Source organism: Filicampus tigris, chromosome 10 (assembly GCF_054856515.1).
Source record: "Filicampus tigris isolate MCC_2025a chromosome 10, RoL_Ftig_1.0, whole genome shotgun sequence".
Classification (NCBI taxonomy): domain Eukaryota; kingdom Metazoa; phylum Chordata; class Actinopteri; order Syngnathiformes; family Syngnathidae; genus Filicampus; species Filicampus tigris.
In genome coordinates this window covers 16474354-16488469 of record NC_141226.1, presented here as the reverse complement: position 1 = coordinate 16488469, position 14116 = coordinate 16474354, and the positions used below count along the sequence as shown (strand labels likewise).

At 42.9% G+C, this 14116-nt stretch overlaps 1 protein-coding gene across 1 annotated transcript in view; it reads left to right on the top strand.

Moving 5' to 3' along the window:
• LOC147141066 (zinc finger protein 521-like) overlaps window positions 1-14116 on the top strand; it is a 136431-nt gene that overhangs the window by 102921 nt on the left and 19394 nt on the right. The window contains exon 7 of the mRNA XM_086043850.1: window positions 5980-6111. Within this exon, the coding sequence (XP_085899976.1) occupies window positions 5980-6111 (132 nt within the window). The remainder of the gene's footprint in view (window positions 1-5979; window positions 6112-14116) is intronic.

Here is a 14116-nt window from a genome sequence, read left to right as displayed (position 1 = left end):
CATTGCCGTATTTTGCACATGCTTCCCTCTGTCCGCTCCTAACTGTGCAGGCAGGAAATAGATATTAGCAATGTTCCCCACCGGCACCGGTTCTCCAATCAGCTTTGGTCGAGAGGGGGTATATCCCTCTGCGCTCCCACCCACCATCTTCCTTTCTCCCCTATCCGCCGCATTCCGCCAGCCTTAATGGGCTCTGGAGCTCTTCAGAAATGAGTTTGTTTCTATGAGCAGTATTTCTACCTCAGGAGAGCACATCACACGGAGGTGGAGTCAATTTGTATTCACCCATAATTCCCTGGGCCTTAATCACTCTGATTTTCCTCCCATTATCTGTTAATGGATAGTTCCCGCGGAGAGAAGAGAGAAGTAAACCCACCTACTGTTTACAGGCCTGAAGCTGTCGACTGTGCTACCATCCAATCCCATAGAGGTTTGCGCATACAGCAGAAAAGCCGACAAAACCCAAATCTTCCAGCCTGATTAATTGAGAACTCCTATATCAGGCAGGAAATTATGAGACAGATGCTAGGCCGGAAAGTAAACTAGCGAAAGGTGAAATTGCTCATAAACAGGATGGCAGTGAAAGGTCTGGTATTTGAAACGCTGGGAATCTCATTGACCTGTTTTGTTCGATTAGACCTCTTTTAATTTCTAGGGTGCCCTCAAAACAACCCACTGCTGCCTACTAAATATTCCCAATTTTCTCCCTCCCTTGTTTACTCATTACTTTCGGCAAAAGAGTGCCTTGATTGATGTCCTTAATATCATTTGGGTGAGCTGCGTTGGCCACACAAGCAGAGCAGGCTTCAGAGAACAACACAGCAGCGATTAGCATAAATCCATCTTGACTCCCCACACCAAATGCTTCAAGTGATTCCGAAAATAAAACACTCAGCTGACACATCAGAAAGGTGAAACTGTCTGGGAGAAGACTGGAACTTTGGGGTAATTTGAAAATGTTCGGTTACGTTCAGAATAACAAATGCAACGGGAGCAGAATAGTTATTCCTTGTCTAACAAGCCAGTGTTTTATTTTTTCTTTGCTTGTTTGTTTTTTTCATGAAGCAAGTCGGGAGAAAATTATTTACATCAAGGCAAACGTCACAGTTTTTTTTTTATGTGAGTAAAGAAATACTGTTCTGATTTGACAGCCCCAGTTTACAAGATTGAAAAGTGATTTAGGAACATCTAAACCCAAACCAATGGCTCTCTGCCCTTTATCATCAATAAATGCCAGGGTTTACGTCTCAGTTTATGAAACAGGGTTTTGTTAGGGTTATGATTCGAGGGTTGGGTCGGGGTGTTAGGGTTAGAGTTTTGGGTTGGGTTAGGGTTTGGGCTTGCACGTTGGAGTTGGGTTTTTGGCCAGGATGTTAGGGTTACAGGTTTGGTTACTTAGATTAGGATTTTGGTCAGGTTGTGTTTGGTTTGGGTTAGGTTGTTTGGTTTGGCCGTCAGGTTGTCACAGTTTGAGTAACTGTCGGCTTTTGGTTTGGATTAGGGTGTTTTACTTAGGATTTGCGTTTTGAGTATTGTTATGGGTTTGGCGTTTTGGTTGGATTTTGGTTATAAGGGTTCTGTTGTTAGAGTTGAGATTTTGATTGTGTTTGTTTGGGTTAGACGTACGACTTTTGTGTTCGCAGTTTGGTTAGGTGGTGAGGGTTTTGGTTAGGTTGTTTGATTAAGTGCTTGATCTTGATTGCTGCGGTTAGCACATTAGGGTTTTGGTTTTGGTTCAGGTTGGGCATTTGTTAGGGGTTTTTAGGGTTAGAATTTGTCTTATTGTTTAACGAGTTGTGTTTCGATTTGGATTACAATGGTTAGGTTAGCAAATTCAGGGATTATAAATGAGCATTCTCAAATTCAAAGTGCCCCTCATCCGAATGAGCTCAGTAGAGCATCGGTGGCCTGATCTGTGGTGTTGGAACCATATGAGAGTCTTTAATTAATTGCGCTGCCTGTACTTAATTATTAACTGGAACATCTTTAGTTACTTTGGTCTTCTTTACTCACTGTCAGTTGATCCGCTCCCAAGCAAAATAAAGACGTGTCTATTGAATTCACAGAAGACTTCAAGTTCCGTGTTAGCCTTCCAGAATTGACTATGCAGCAACTCCTGTCCTGTTACATAAAGGTTTTAGCAAACCGTGCAAGCCTGAGAGCGGCGAGCTCCAGCTCCCCAAACAACCTTCAACGGCACATGAACTTCAGCCTGGATGAAAAAAAGTAAACAGCGAGGAGAAATAAAGACAATTCTTTCTTTCTTTTCTCCCACTTCTCCCCCCCACCCCCCCCCCCCCCCCCCACATGGGAAGGATATTAGTCGTTTGTGTTTTAAGGAGCTGTGAAATACATAAAGCATGAGCCCCAGGAAGGCGAGGCCCTGTGGATATGCAGATGGGCTTACTTTTCTGGTGTCAGAGATGCTTAGAGGGAGCAGGCCCGGGAGAAGTCGTCATCTGAAGGATTTTCTTAGCAGTGCGCAGGGACACGGCGATGGCAGCCCACAACGCTCCAGGGACTCCCAAATAGAGAATGGGAGGAGGATGCTGACGGCCCCCTGTGGATTTGGGACTGTATGCTGAGTCTGCGCAGTGCCATTCATGCAACCATGGGTACCACTGATGGGAGGAACAGGAAGTGACATCAACACCACAAGTTAGCGTGCTCCTCAGACTTTCACTCAGGCTCAGTCCACGAGTATTCTATTCTAGTATTCTAATCTGCTGGTTGTCATGTTTCATTAAGCCTGAAAAAGCAACAACAACCGCCTCGGTTGCCACTTCTGATGCTTCCAAAACATCCATCCATCCATTTTCTATACCGCTCATCCTGTTCTGGGTGGCAGGAACCTGAAGTCTATCCCAGCTGAGCTGACTTTGGACAAATGCAGACTACTTCCGACTGGTCAGCAGTCAATCACAGGGCAACAACAACCGTTCACAATCAAACTGTCTCTGAGTGGGAAATGAGCGCAGATAGTGCACAGAAGTCAGCAAAGTCAAAAATACATCATCCAAAATGTGTTCTTTTAGGATACGCAGTGGAACTGCAAAACACATTTTCACCACCGTGCTGCTCGCAATTAAAGCACGTTTTCATATAAGTATTCGTGTGTATAGTAGGAGCCCTGCCGTGATTAGCGAAAATATGTCAATAATTGATGCCCCCCTGCCCCCCATTAAATAGGTTTAAACTTGCCTATAGATGCAACAAGGTGGTGGTCAGTCGCAACTTTTTGTTGTGTGTGAAGCTACTCAACTCACTTCATAGTTCCTTGGAACGAAGATTCCACAAGATACTAGCAAACTTTTTCTCTCAGTGAAACTCCTCAACTCAGTTCAACGTAGTTCCTTGGCACCAAGATGTCACTAGAGTGCAGCAAATTGCTTTTGCATGAGCATAAAAACAGCAAACGATGATTTTCAGTGAATAACAGAGGGTAGTTTTCCCCCCAGTTTCACTGTATTCCGAATTGTAAAACCTCACCTCTAGTGGTTCCTCTGCATTTCTAACACTGTTAGCTATAAAATAACAGCACCCAGCTGTTTATTTATTTTACGTAACACAAATTACATAATGCTTTTTAAAAATAAACCTACAAATGGAAGGGCCCGCGGTAACAATACTTAGTCCACTGTTGGATTCGTTCAGAGGTGACGGAACACAGCAGCGTGACCTGTGTTTGCCCTAAAAGACGTTGCATTCTTTGCTGCATTCTTGCAACTTTGCCTCCACGCACCTGCTCCCAAACACACACGCACACACACACGTCCACAGGTCAGTCGGGTTTCTGCATAATGAAGCAGGTTGGCAGGTCCGACGGGAGCGCGTTGTGCGCCGGGGTCAAGCGAGGAGCTGCGCATATGGCGGCGGCGTAGATGATTGAACCCTGCAGCACGCTTGACCTCAGCGTACTCCCCAACACACGCGCGCACACTCGCTCGCACACACAATCCATGTGAATGATGATCAAAGAGGGCAGACGTGCTCGTGCTGACTGGCTAGATAAACTGGCGCTACCCTCCTCCTCTTCTTCCTCCTCTTCGGCTGATGCCGGCTGCTCCACTCAGACCTATATTTAGGCTGCGCTAGCTCATCTGTCAAATGCGCGGGCTGCAGCAAACAACACTTTTTTTTTTCCCCAATCCGAATTGTGATTGGCCTACCTATTTGTAGCCGCCTAACCCCTTAGCAACCCGGTAGCTTGTCATGTCGTGCTGCACAATTCGTCTGTAATTAAGTGGAAAGTTTGAAAACCGTCGTCTACCTCAGGGGTCACCAACTCCGATCCCCGAGAGATGTTTCCCTCCTCCAACACACCTGATTCAAACGATGAGCTCATCAGCAAGCTATGCAGAGACCTGATAATGATTCTGTTCATTTGAGTTCAGGTGTGTTGGAAGAGGGAGCATCTAAAACCTGCGGGACCCTCAAGTTGGTGACCTCTGATCTGCCACATCTGTCAAATAGGCTACCAAAAACACTTTTAACGTTTTGAAACTCTGATTGGCCTTTTTGTATACAGTCATGTTAGCCTGCCATCTTATTATTGACAGGAGCGTAAAAGTGCAGCATAGCGATGTGCATGTCTGCCTCACATTCTGGAGGTCCTAGCTTCAAATCTGGAGGTTTCATGTTCTTCCCATGTTTGCGTTGGTTTTCTCCAAGTACTCCGACTCCCCCCCCCCCCCCCCCCCGTGTTTCAAAAGCATGCATGTTAGCTTTGTTGAAGATTCTAAATCGTGCATTGGTGTGAATGTGTGTATGAATGCTAGTCCATTTTTGGGCGTGCTCAAGCACTCCTAAACTGAATCTCAGCGCCCCTTAGATTAAAAAAACATATTCTGTGTCCTTATAAAACAAGTAAGAAAAGTCTATAATCATATAGCACGTAGCTGAAATGTATTTTCTAACAACAAAAATACAGGACCCGCCACAAAAATGGTTTGTTCCGCACAGTCGCCCTCCGATGTTATACAGTCTTGGTTTAAGTACTTAACATGTCTTAACTACTACCAATCAATACAAACACACTTTCGTCGTTAACATTCGTGAATTCGTGGTAGAATTCATTTACTTTGCATCCACCAGCATCTTCCTACTTCTGGTATCGGCGTCATGTGCTGGCCAGGCCACTTGGTTGCAAAGACCTTGGATAAACCCTAAAGATGTGTCCCTGGTGTATCTATCCTTCCTGTAGCAATAGATGACCAGCGGGAGTTTAATCGAAAAGCCGTCTGGCCCCAACGCAGACAATATAGGCCTTTTATCGACATGCTGGAGATGAGTCGTTCGGCACAAGGCTGACTCTGCAAGATTTTTTTTTCACTGGAAAAGGAATGTGTGGAGTTTGTCTAAATGATTTAAGACAAGTGGCAAATTGATGTATTCCAATGTGGCAAAGCAGAGAAGATAAATGGAGCATCTGTGCTTTTCTGGGCTGAGATGTCGTCCAAGTTGTAAAAAGGAGATGTAACGGTCTGCATGAGATGAGTTTTGGTGGCATTAATAACTTTAATGAACAATTTTTGAGTTATGGGCTGGAATTTGATCAGCAAAACGTCTTCTGATGTGTCTGTTTCTTTTCTCTTTTTTCGGATGGTTAATCAGCTCCTTTAAGGGGCTTGTTAAAAGAATCATTAATAAACTATCATTGATCATTTTAGTTGTGTGATTTGTTCACAATGCCGTATTATTATAACCCTATTTAATTATAATATAATATAAATAACCCTATTTAAATCTTTGCTTTCTATGATTTTCATTCTTTCTCATTGTTGATTGGCTGGGTAGCTAATCAATTTGAAACATCCACACTAGCATAAATGGTCCATGTTATATTATTTTGGATCATCAGCATCACAAAATATCAGCTTGAACATTCACGAATGAAACCTGAATTTCGAAGATCAGTTTGTGAGGCCTTCATGCATTTTTGCTCTTTCTTATCATTGTGTTTGTTTTGTTGTCTTGCAGAGGAGGGCCTGAACCACGAATGCAAACTCTGCAGTCAGTCGTTCGACTCGCCGGCCAAGCTTCAATGCCATCTGATCGAGCACAGCTTCGAAGGCATGGGCGGAACCTTCAAGTGTCCTGTCTGCTTCACAGGTGTGTGTCGTGCGTGCATATTTTTAGAGGCTATTTCTCCCCAAAAATGGTCAAAACAGGAGCCGCTTTAACAATATTCCCTCTAAGCTGCGTGCGCGAGCAACTGCGTACATCTCTTACCGTCTCAGCGCACACAGTGATGCTGGTGCCAACCACGCACACACATTACATTTCTACACTCATTCCTTCATTTCCACCCCAATTTAATCTAGAAACTGGACACCACACCATTCCCACTTCCTTGACAGTTTCAGTAGCCCGACCAAGGGTGCACTCTGCAGGCGACGCACAGATTGCTCCATTCAGGAAGTCCAAACATGAGCGTAGTTTACGAGACTCTTTCACGCATTTCAGAGGTCAGGTGACTAGAAATGTATGTGTTTTATTGGATGACATGGTTTCCATTATTTATGAGTCGACAATGTGTGACCAAATGACTTCTGTGCTAAAATAAAAGGAACAAAATAGAGTTGATTTTATTCATGTCAAAAATCTCTATTCAATTATTTGCTCTATTTTGATTATTATTATTTTGTTTTTTGTTTTTTTTCACATCGTGTAACTTGTTATGTCTGTGGTCAGCTGTGTGCATGTCTGATGTTGCTTACCGTGGATCAAGGAAGATGGTCCAAGGCTCAGGAAACATTGCTCTTTAATGTGTGTGTGAGGGAGAGATTGAGGTTACATGAGTGACTGTAGCCTCTTTCACACTGGTCATCCAAATCATCTTTTTCCCGCCTCACTGTCCTGTGTGTAAGATACAGATGCAAGAATGGGGCAAGGGCAGAGCTACGTGGTGGCCAGGGGTGGCCCAGGCCACCCACGGTCACAATCTGGCCACCCCACCTCTAGGTGAAATTTTTGATACCTCTGACTTGTCATTTTCACATGGGTGCAGTATTATTAGATCCCTCCGTACTCTGCCACAATTCATTCGTATTAATTGTATATTTAAATAACACATTTACAGTTGATCTGAGTACAAATTCAGTTTTCAGTAAAGAACATTTGGTTCTTATAGTCAATATCAATCAAAATCATTACTTTTACACCGAAACAAGCAAATAACATGGCTGAGAAGTCATTGTTTATCATACCATCCACACTCATGGTTTCATGAAATAAAAGGCATACCGTTCTTGCCCAACACATTGAGGATACAAGCATAGTTTGTTCACGTGAAGTTACGTCCAACTCCCACTGCAAAATTAGTCCCGTGTACTTAGCTCCATTGAGTTCAAAGGGTCTGCTGTTTTGCATCCCCACGAACATGTTGCGACAGCTCAACAAGTCGGCTACGCCTCCATTTCGAATCAACTTTGCATCTCCTAGCCGTCTCGCTCGTGAGCGTTAAAATGTAAATGGACTCCAAATGAGTTGGGAAAGGTCAGAGCAGGTGGTTGGACTAAAGCGGAGAGCAGTTCTCCCGCATGCGTCTCCTTATTTAGTCCAAATGGCTTCCGTTATCGGGGTCTTGTGAAGTGTCGGGGGGGGATGACATCACGAGGCAAGCAGAGGAAGAGTAGGTGGTGTTTGTGGGGGAGTGGGTGGTTGGGCGGGTGGAAAGGACATGTGCTAATTGTGGATGGCAGTGGCGCTGATAGCTGTAATGATCTCATCTGTCTCTGTGCGTGGAGGTGGAAGGAGCGCGCTCCTCTCGAGAGGAGAGCGCCCTCCTTCAGTGTCAACAGGGTTAACTATCTCCATAATGAAATCTGCAAAGTCGTTAACTTGGGCTCTTCACTGTTATTTCCCCGCCTCAGCTCTTTAGTCTTCTTTTGCACTTTGGAAGTTCTCAGCTCATTTCCTTCTCTTTTGCCCAACACACTTGATACATCAATTAACACCATTAGCTCCCTTTTTTATTATGTCTCCATCAAGGTTATTATAGTTAACAAAAACTCATGAAATAACTAAAACTAAAGTAAACTAATGAAATAACTAAAACTCAAGTCGAAAAAAACAACGAAAACTAACTAAAACTTCATATTACGTTTACGAAACTAAGGAAAATGTCCTTTGTTATCGTCTTGGTAAATTAATTTCATACATGAGATGTCAGGGTTTATTTTAAATGTGTTTATTTCGGTATTGTTGTCAGGTCAAAGAGTCGTTAGTGAATTGCCGTTTACCTTCTTTTATTTTCAATATTTTGTGACCTTTTGTTTATCTTGCACCCAACAAATACTTCATATATTTAAAACCTAAAAACAACACTAAAACTATTAAAGACTCGACTGAAATGATGCATTAAAAAATAAATCAAAACAAAACTGAAATGAAACAACAAAAGTCAAAACAATATAACAACGAATTCTAATGAAAAATGCAAAACTATTTTAACCCGGGTCGTCATCCACTATCGTCCTCTCCTCACTAGTTTGGCTTTACCTCTCTTTTTAGCCGGAGCCTATTGATATATGCTCATCCCTCCTTGGCTGACGTGATGTGAGTGTTTAATATACAGCGCATGTCTCCTTCATCCGAGCCTTCATTTTCCTCCATCAGCTTTGACGGACCGGTAATCACCCCGCTCTCCCTCCGCGTCCGTATCGACCACGGTGCACCAGGGGGGTGGCGCTGAGAGGTGGAGGAAAGGAGGGAAGGTGGAGACCCTCAGGATAGTGGTCACAGAGTAGATAGACAGATGGGTGAAGGCGGAGTAGGCCCTGAAAGTTTAATGGTTCATATAAAAATGGTTCCATCAAGTTTGGAATGAAAATATAGAAACATTTTGCTCTATTATTAAATAAGCCACTGGTAGCGTTGCCCAAGTGCCATTTATTTGCCGTCTGCACACAAAGGGGTGAACATCTCCTGCTGTGGAGGGAGTCTTGAAATCTGCGACCCGTTGACCTCACCGGACTGTTGCATTCGTCATTTGAAATGCTTTTCCACGCCTTGATTGCGGCCTCTTTAAGTTCTCGTTTGTTTGTGGGGGTTTCCCCCCAACCGCTTCAAACAACATAGCGTATGTGGGGATGAGGGATTTTGTTGATTTGTTATGTTTGTATTATTGTTAATGTTTTATCTCACGTGTTAAGCGCCACGTTACGGTTTCAGCTGTTGTGCGTATTTTGAGATGCTTCATGCGACTTGGTGGGAGGTCCAATCGGGCTCTCGTTCTTTGACGCGCCTGTCTATCACCACCACAGGGGACAAAAAGAGGACAAATCTCACCCCAAAAAGTGACTGGCGGGAAAGTGTGAGTCAAAGTAAGTCATAGACGAAGGGAGACAAACTAGAGGAGAAAAGGAGACCAAAAAAAAAAACTTGGTAGGAGGCTGAGAAGGTTGCAACCGGCAAGTTTGGATGTGAGATGAAAGTGTGGAAGAGGGGGAGGAGGATGAGGTGGCAGCGGTGGGAAGGGTAAACGGAGAAAGAGAGCGAGCGAGAGAGAGGGGTCCACAAGCCCCTGGATGATGAGAGGGAGGCTGACTCTCCCAGGACACATTTGACAGGTTTCAGAAGTGGGGGAGCCTGCAGCTAGAAGTGTCTGCCTGCACCCTTAGGAGCCGCAGCCAGGCAGGCAGGCCTGCCGCGGAAATTGTGATTGGGAATATGCGCTTAAGACAAACAAAACAGAAGAAAGTCTGCCTGATGAAAGTAGCACACTTGTGTGTGTGCGCGCGTCTGTCTGTGTGTGCTCTTGGAACTTGAAAAAGTACGACATGCTCCGCAAAGCTACGAGGTTGTCACAAACGCAGAAGTTTAATTACCGTATTTCCCCGAATTGTGACCCTCCCTGTAATGTATAAGTCGCTCACTGTATTAAGGCATTAAAGTGGAAGTCAACTCAAACATTATTTTTTTCAGGAGTGTGTTTTTTGCAAGTGCATTCTAATAAATATTGCGTTTGTGGAATAAGTGTTAATCCACTCGGTTTAGCCATCTCTGGGGGTGGCCATTTTGTCTTCTGTCGTCTGAAAATGACATCACAACTGCTCACAACGACCCATCACGAACTTTTGATTTTATAAAAAAAAAAAAAAAAAAAAAAAAAAAATCACAAATGTTGCACTTAATGTGGGTTTCTTGTTCGGTAGTTTGGTGCCATCCTTGAATTGTATTTTTATTTGTATGAGAGCCCTTTAAACTGGGAAAAAAATGTGGTTATTTTGTTTTTTTTGCTTCAAACGCTTGTTTGTTGGGTTAGGATAGTGGATATTTTATACATGCATTGAAAAATGTATTATCAAAAATGGATATAAAATAAATTTACTAAGAGCATGTATTTTGCACATATTTTTGACATACTTAAAATATCATTTTTGTCATACATCTGGTTAGAAAGTGGGTGGTCCTACGAGGCCCCCCAGTAGCACAGGATGAAAAATTGTGAGACCCCTCCAGTATTTAAATTTCCCATCCCTGTTTAAAATTATGGAAGTTGTCTGCTTTTGACATTTAAATCACTATGGACACATTCCCCCTTCCCCCCAATCAAAAAACGTACAGTACCGTCATCAAGTGACCATTTACCACAATGATGTGACATATCCTTACATTTCATTAAATGTCCCTGATTGGCTAGAAGACATCACATGGCTTCACAGTACGGCTTTGATATCCATTTCTGAATTTACATGTGCCTGTTTGCTTCCCTGTTAAAATGGAAAAGTTGAAGAAATCATCTTTTGACTTGTTTGGCTGCAGAACAGCCTCCGCATTTGTGATCAAGCGGGAACAAAAACACGTAGGTTAGAAGAATAAATAAATGAAAAGCAGGTCGAAAGAGTGGGGGTTGTTAACTTTGTTTCCCTCTCTGCACAAACAACTTAGTATTGCTGCAGTGCATCCTGCAGAGAGCACCACCCTGCCAAAATAAAGATGAGCTGGGGCCTGTAGAGTAGGACTTGTCTGCCATGGGTGGCCCCTGAGAGCCAATCAGAGGGCTTAATATCCCCCACAGCGAGGAGACCTTGGGCCCCCGCAGCCCCGTCAGCCATGACACCCTCGACGGCCCACTGACTCCACTAAGTTGTCTTTCTCTTGCTTTCTCTCAACAAGCAGAGAAACAGTTGCTCTCCTCTTTGAATGAGGTTGTAAATTATTGCTCAGGATCCAATGTGTAACCGGTTCTCTGCCTTGTGTTCTGTGCGTTGGTCAAGTCGACTCAGACTGGCTCTCACGCGGTGTTTTATTAGTCCACCTCAGCCACATGGAGTACGAGAGTCCATGGAAAACAACAACAGTAAAATATACAGTAAAAAAACATACCTGGGTACATGTAATGACGCGTGAGACTGATGTGGCTCCCCTAGAGATCACAAACAATGCGAGTAAGGTGTGTGCTAATCGGCGCTAGCGGTATTAGCTTAGTGCGCGATGGACAACGGCCCCAAATGTCTCCCCGCGACTACAGCAAACGGCCAAAATCACCCAGAGCATCTCCAATAGGAGCACTAATGACCACAGCACGACCCATTTGTCGGAACACCGAGCTCTACCACGTCAATTAGTGCGGCTATCGGGAGAGAGCGACGCGCGTATCTTACCTCAGCCACTTGCCGTACGAGAGTGACCGGGCTCGCACACGCAGCGTGACGTCACTACGCGAGCAGCGCGCAGATCAGCTCACGTCATTAATCTGCAGGTATGAACATATAAACAATAACAAGATAAAGAAAATATACATTCAATCCCAACTGCAATACAAGTGTTTTGGTGAAAATTAATAATATACTATAACCTGTTACTAAAGCATACCACGTCCTGTCGTCAACATGGTGGAGGCAGTGTTATGGCGTGCTTTAGCGGCTAACAAGTTATTTTATAATGTTGCTAAAAAGGAAAGTAACATCTCATGATCCAAAACATACCTAATCATGTGTCAAACACGGTGAATGACACTTTGTTAAATAGTTTAGTGATCCAAAGCATACCACATCATGTTTTGAACATGGTGAACACAGTGTCATGGCATGTTATAGGTACTAAAAATAAATGTTTTATTATTATTGCTTAGGAGGGAAGGAACATTTGATGATCCAAAGCATAACACATCATGTGCGAAACATTGAGAAGCTGTGTTAGAACATTTTACAGAAACTAACAGCTAAGTTCATTTTTTATTTTTCCTTAGAATAAAAGGAACCTCATGATCCAAAGAATACCACATTATGTCGTCAAAACAGTGGAAAAAGTGTTATGGCATGTTCTAATTGCTTAAAAACACATTTGTTCTGGGGTTTTTTTTACACAGAGAAAAGGAACATCTTACAATCCAAAGCATACCACATCATGTGCCAAACACAATGGAGGCAGCATTGTGACACTTACTGTTCTTAACATGTTAGTTTTACATTATTGCTTTGATCACTGCATTATCAAAATTATACCACATCATGTGTCAGACACGGCGTAGGCCATAAATGACATGAAAATGACTAACTAACTAAATTACAAAAAAAATTACTAACAAGTTAGTTTCTTTTTTTTTTTTTTTTAAGTTTTGGCTTTGCTCAGAATGAAAGGAACATTCCATGATCCAAAGCATACTGCATCAAGCACCAACGTGTTTGAACCCAGCATTTTCCAGTCCTTTGTTGCGGCTTGAGCTGTGCATGTACAGTAGATGTAGAGAAGGGGCTGACTCTTGTCATCACCATTTGTGTTGAGCGTCTGAAGGCCCCCCACATCTCGGATCCATTTTTATTTTCGCTGTATCGACTTGTTCCTCTGCTAGCCAAAGACATAATGAGTGCTTCCTGCAGTTGCGCTGACCTACTGCTCTATAGCATATGGACACAAAAACACACTACTAAGAAATAATCCCAACATTTTGTCTCTCAGTGTCACTGTTACCACACAGGCAAAAGATGTTATCTGGACCTTCTTGCACCAGCCGCCTGTTAAATAACAATAAATAAATAACCCTCATTGCGCCAGGATAACTATAATATCTACTTTGCCCATATATATATATATATATATATATTAGTCACATATATACTTTACACATTTACCTGCTTTCATTGGCTGAGAAAATAGAATGCTGTTATGATTCAGTGCAATAATACGCTCTATTTTTTCCTGTCGAATGAAGTGTAGGCAAAATAGCACTTTTACTTACTCATGTGTATTATTTTACACTAATTTATTTTGAACAAAGACTAAAAGTCAGGGAGTTGTCAGTTTTATTTTGCTCTTTGTTAATTTATTACAAATGAATCCTAAATCAGACTGATTTTTGTAACTCTTCAGCCTTTAGGTCAGAATTATATGGAAGGTCTTTAAAATTATCTGACGTTGGTACGATAGAAATGTTATGCATCAGAAGTAATAGTGGTATTGGTTACTTGCTATCGGTGAATACTCAAGGGTTTATTACTCGTACTTATATTGGTCTGAAAAAAAGAGGTATTGAATATTCCTAGTTTACAGTACTATAAACAGTCCAGTTGTTTCCAAACTAACAAACTTTCAAGCTTTCTGTAGCGTTAAAAAGCAGGATGACAGAAGATGACATTAAACATTTTCAACAAAAACTAGGCTGTGCTGACAACCTCTGTGTTTTCGTCCTTCTTCTTCTTGTTCTTTCAAATTGAAACCATCTCAGAGTAAATTGCGTGCCACCATCAAGTGGTCAAGAATAGAATTTAGACCCAAAAACTTGATACAACTTTTTTTTTCTGCTAATATTACCCCTTTAATCTCATCGAGCTATGCATTTTTTTTCTGTTCAGTGTGGCCCTTGGTACAGGTGAGTTCAAAGCGGGGCGTGTGAATGTAGCAGAGCCATGCCCAGGGGGCCGCCGTGACCCCCATCCCCGTCGCCGCCTCACCTCGCCCCCCCCCCCCTGCTCCCGAACGCCTTCCTCCCTCTCCGCGTGGCTCCACGGTGCATTTATTAGAATTAAAGTTATTTTGAGCTGTAAGAAATTCAAATGAAGGCCCCTGCATGATAACTTTTTTTTTTTTCCGGCGTAGCACGCAGTCCTTTGAGATTGGACGGCCGTCGTTAAAGCACAGGGGTCCGGGATAACAAACGACACGTTTGAAG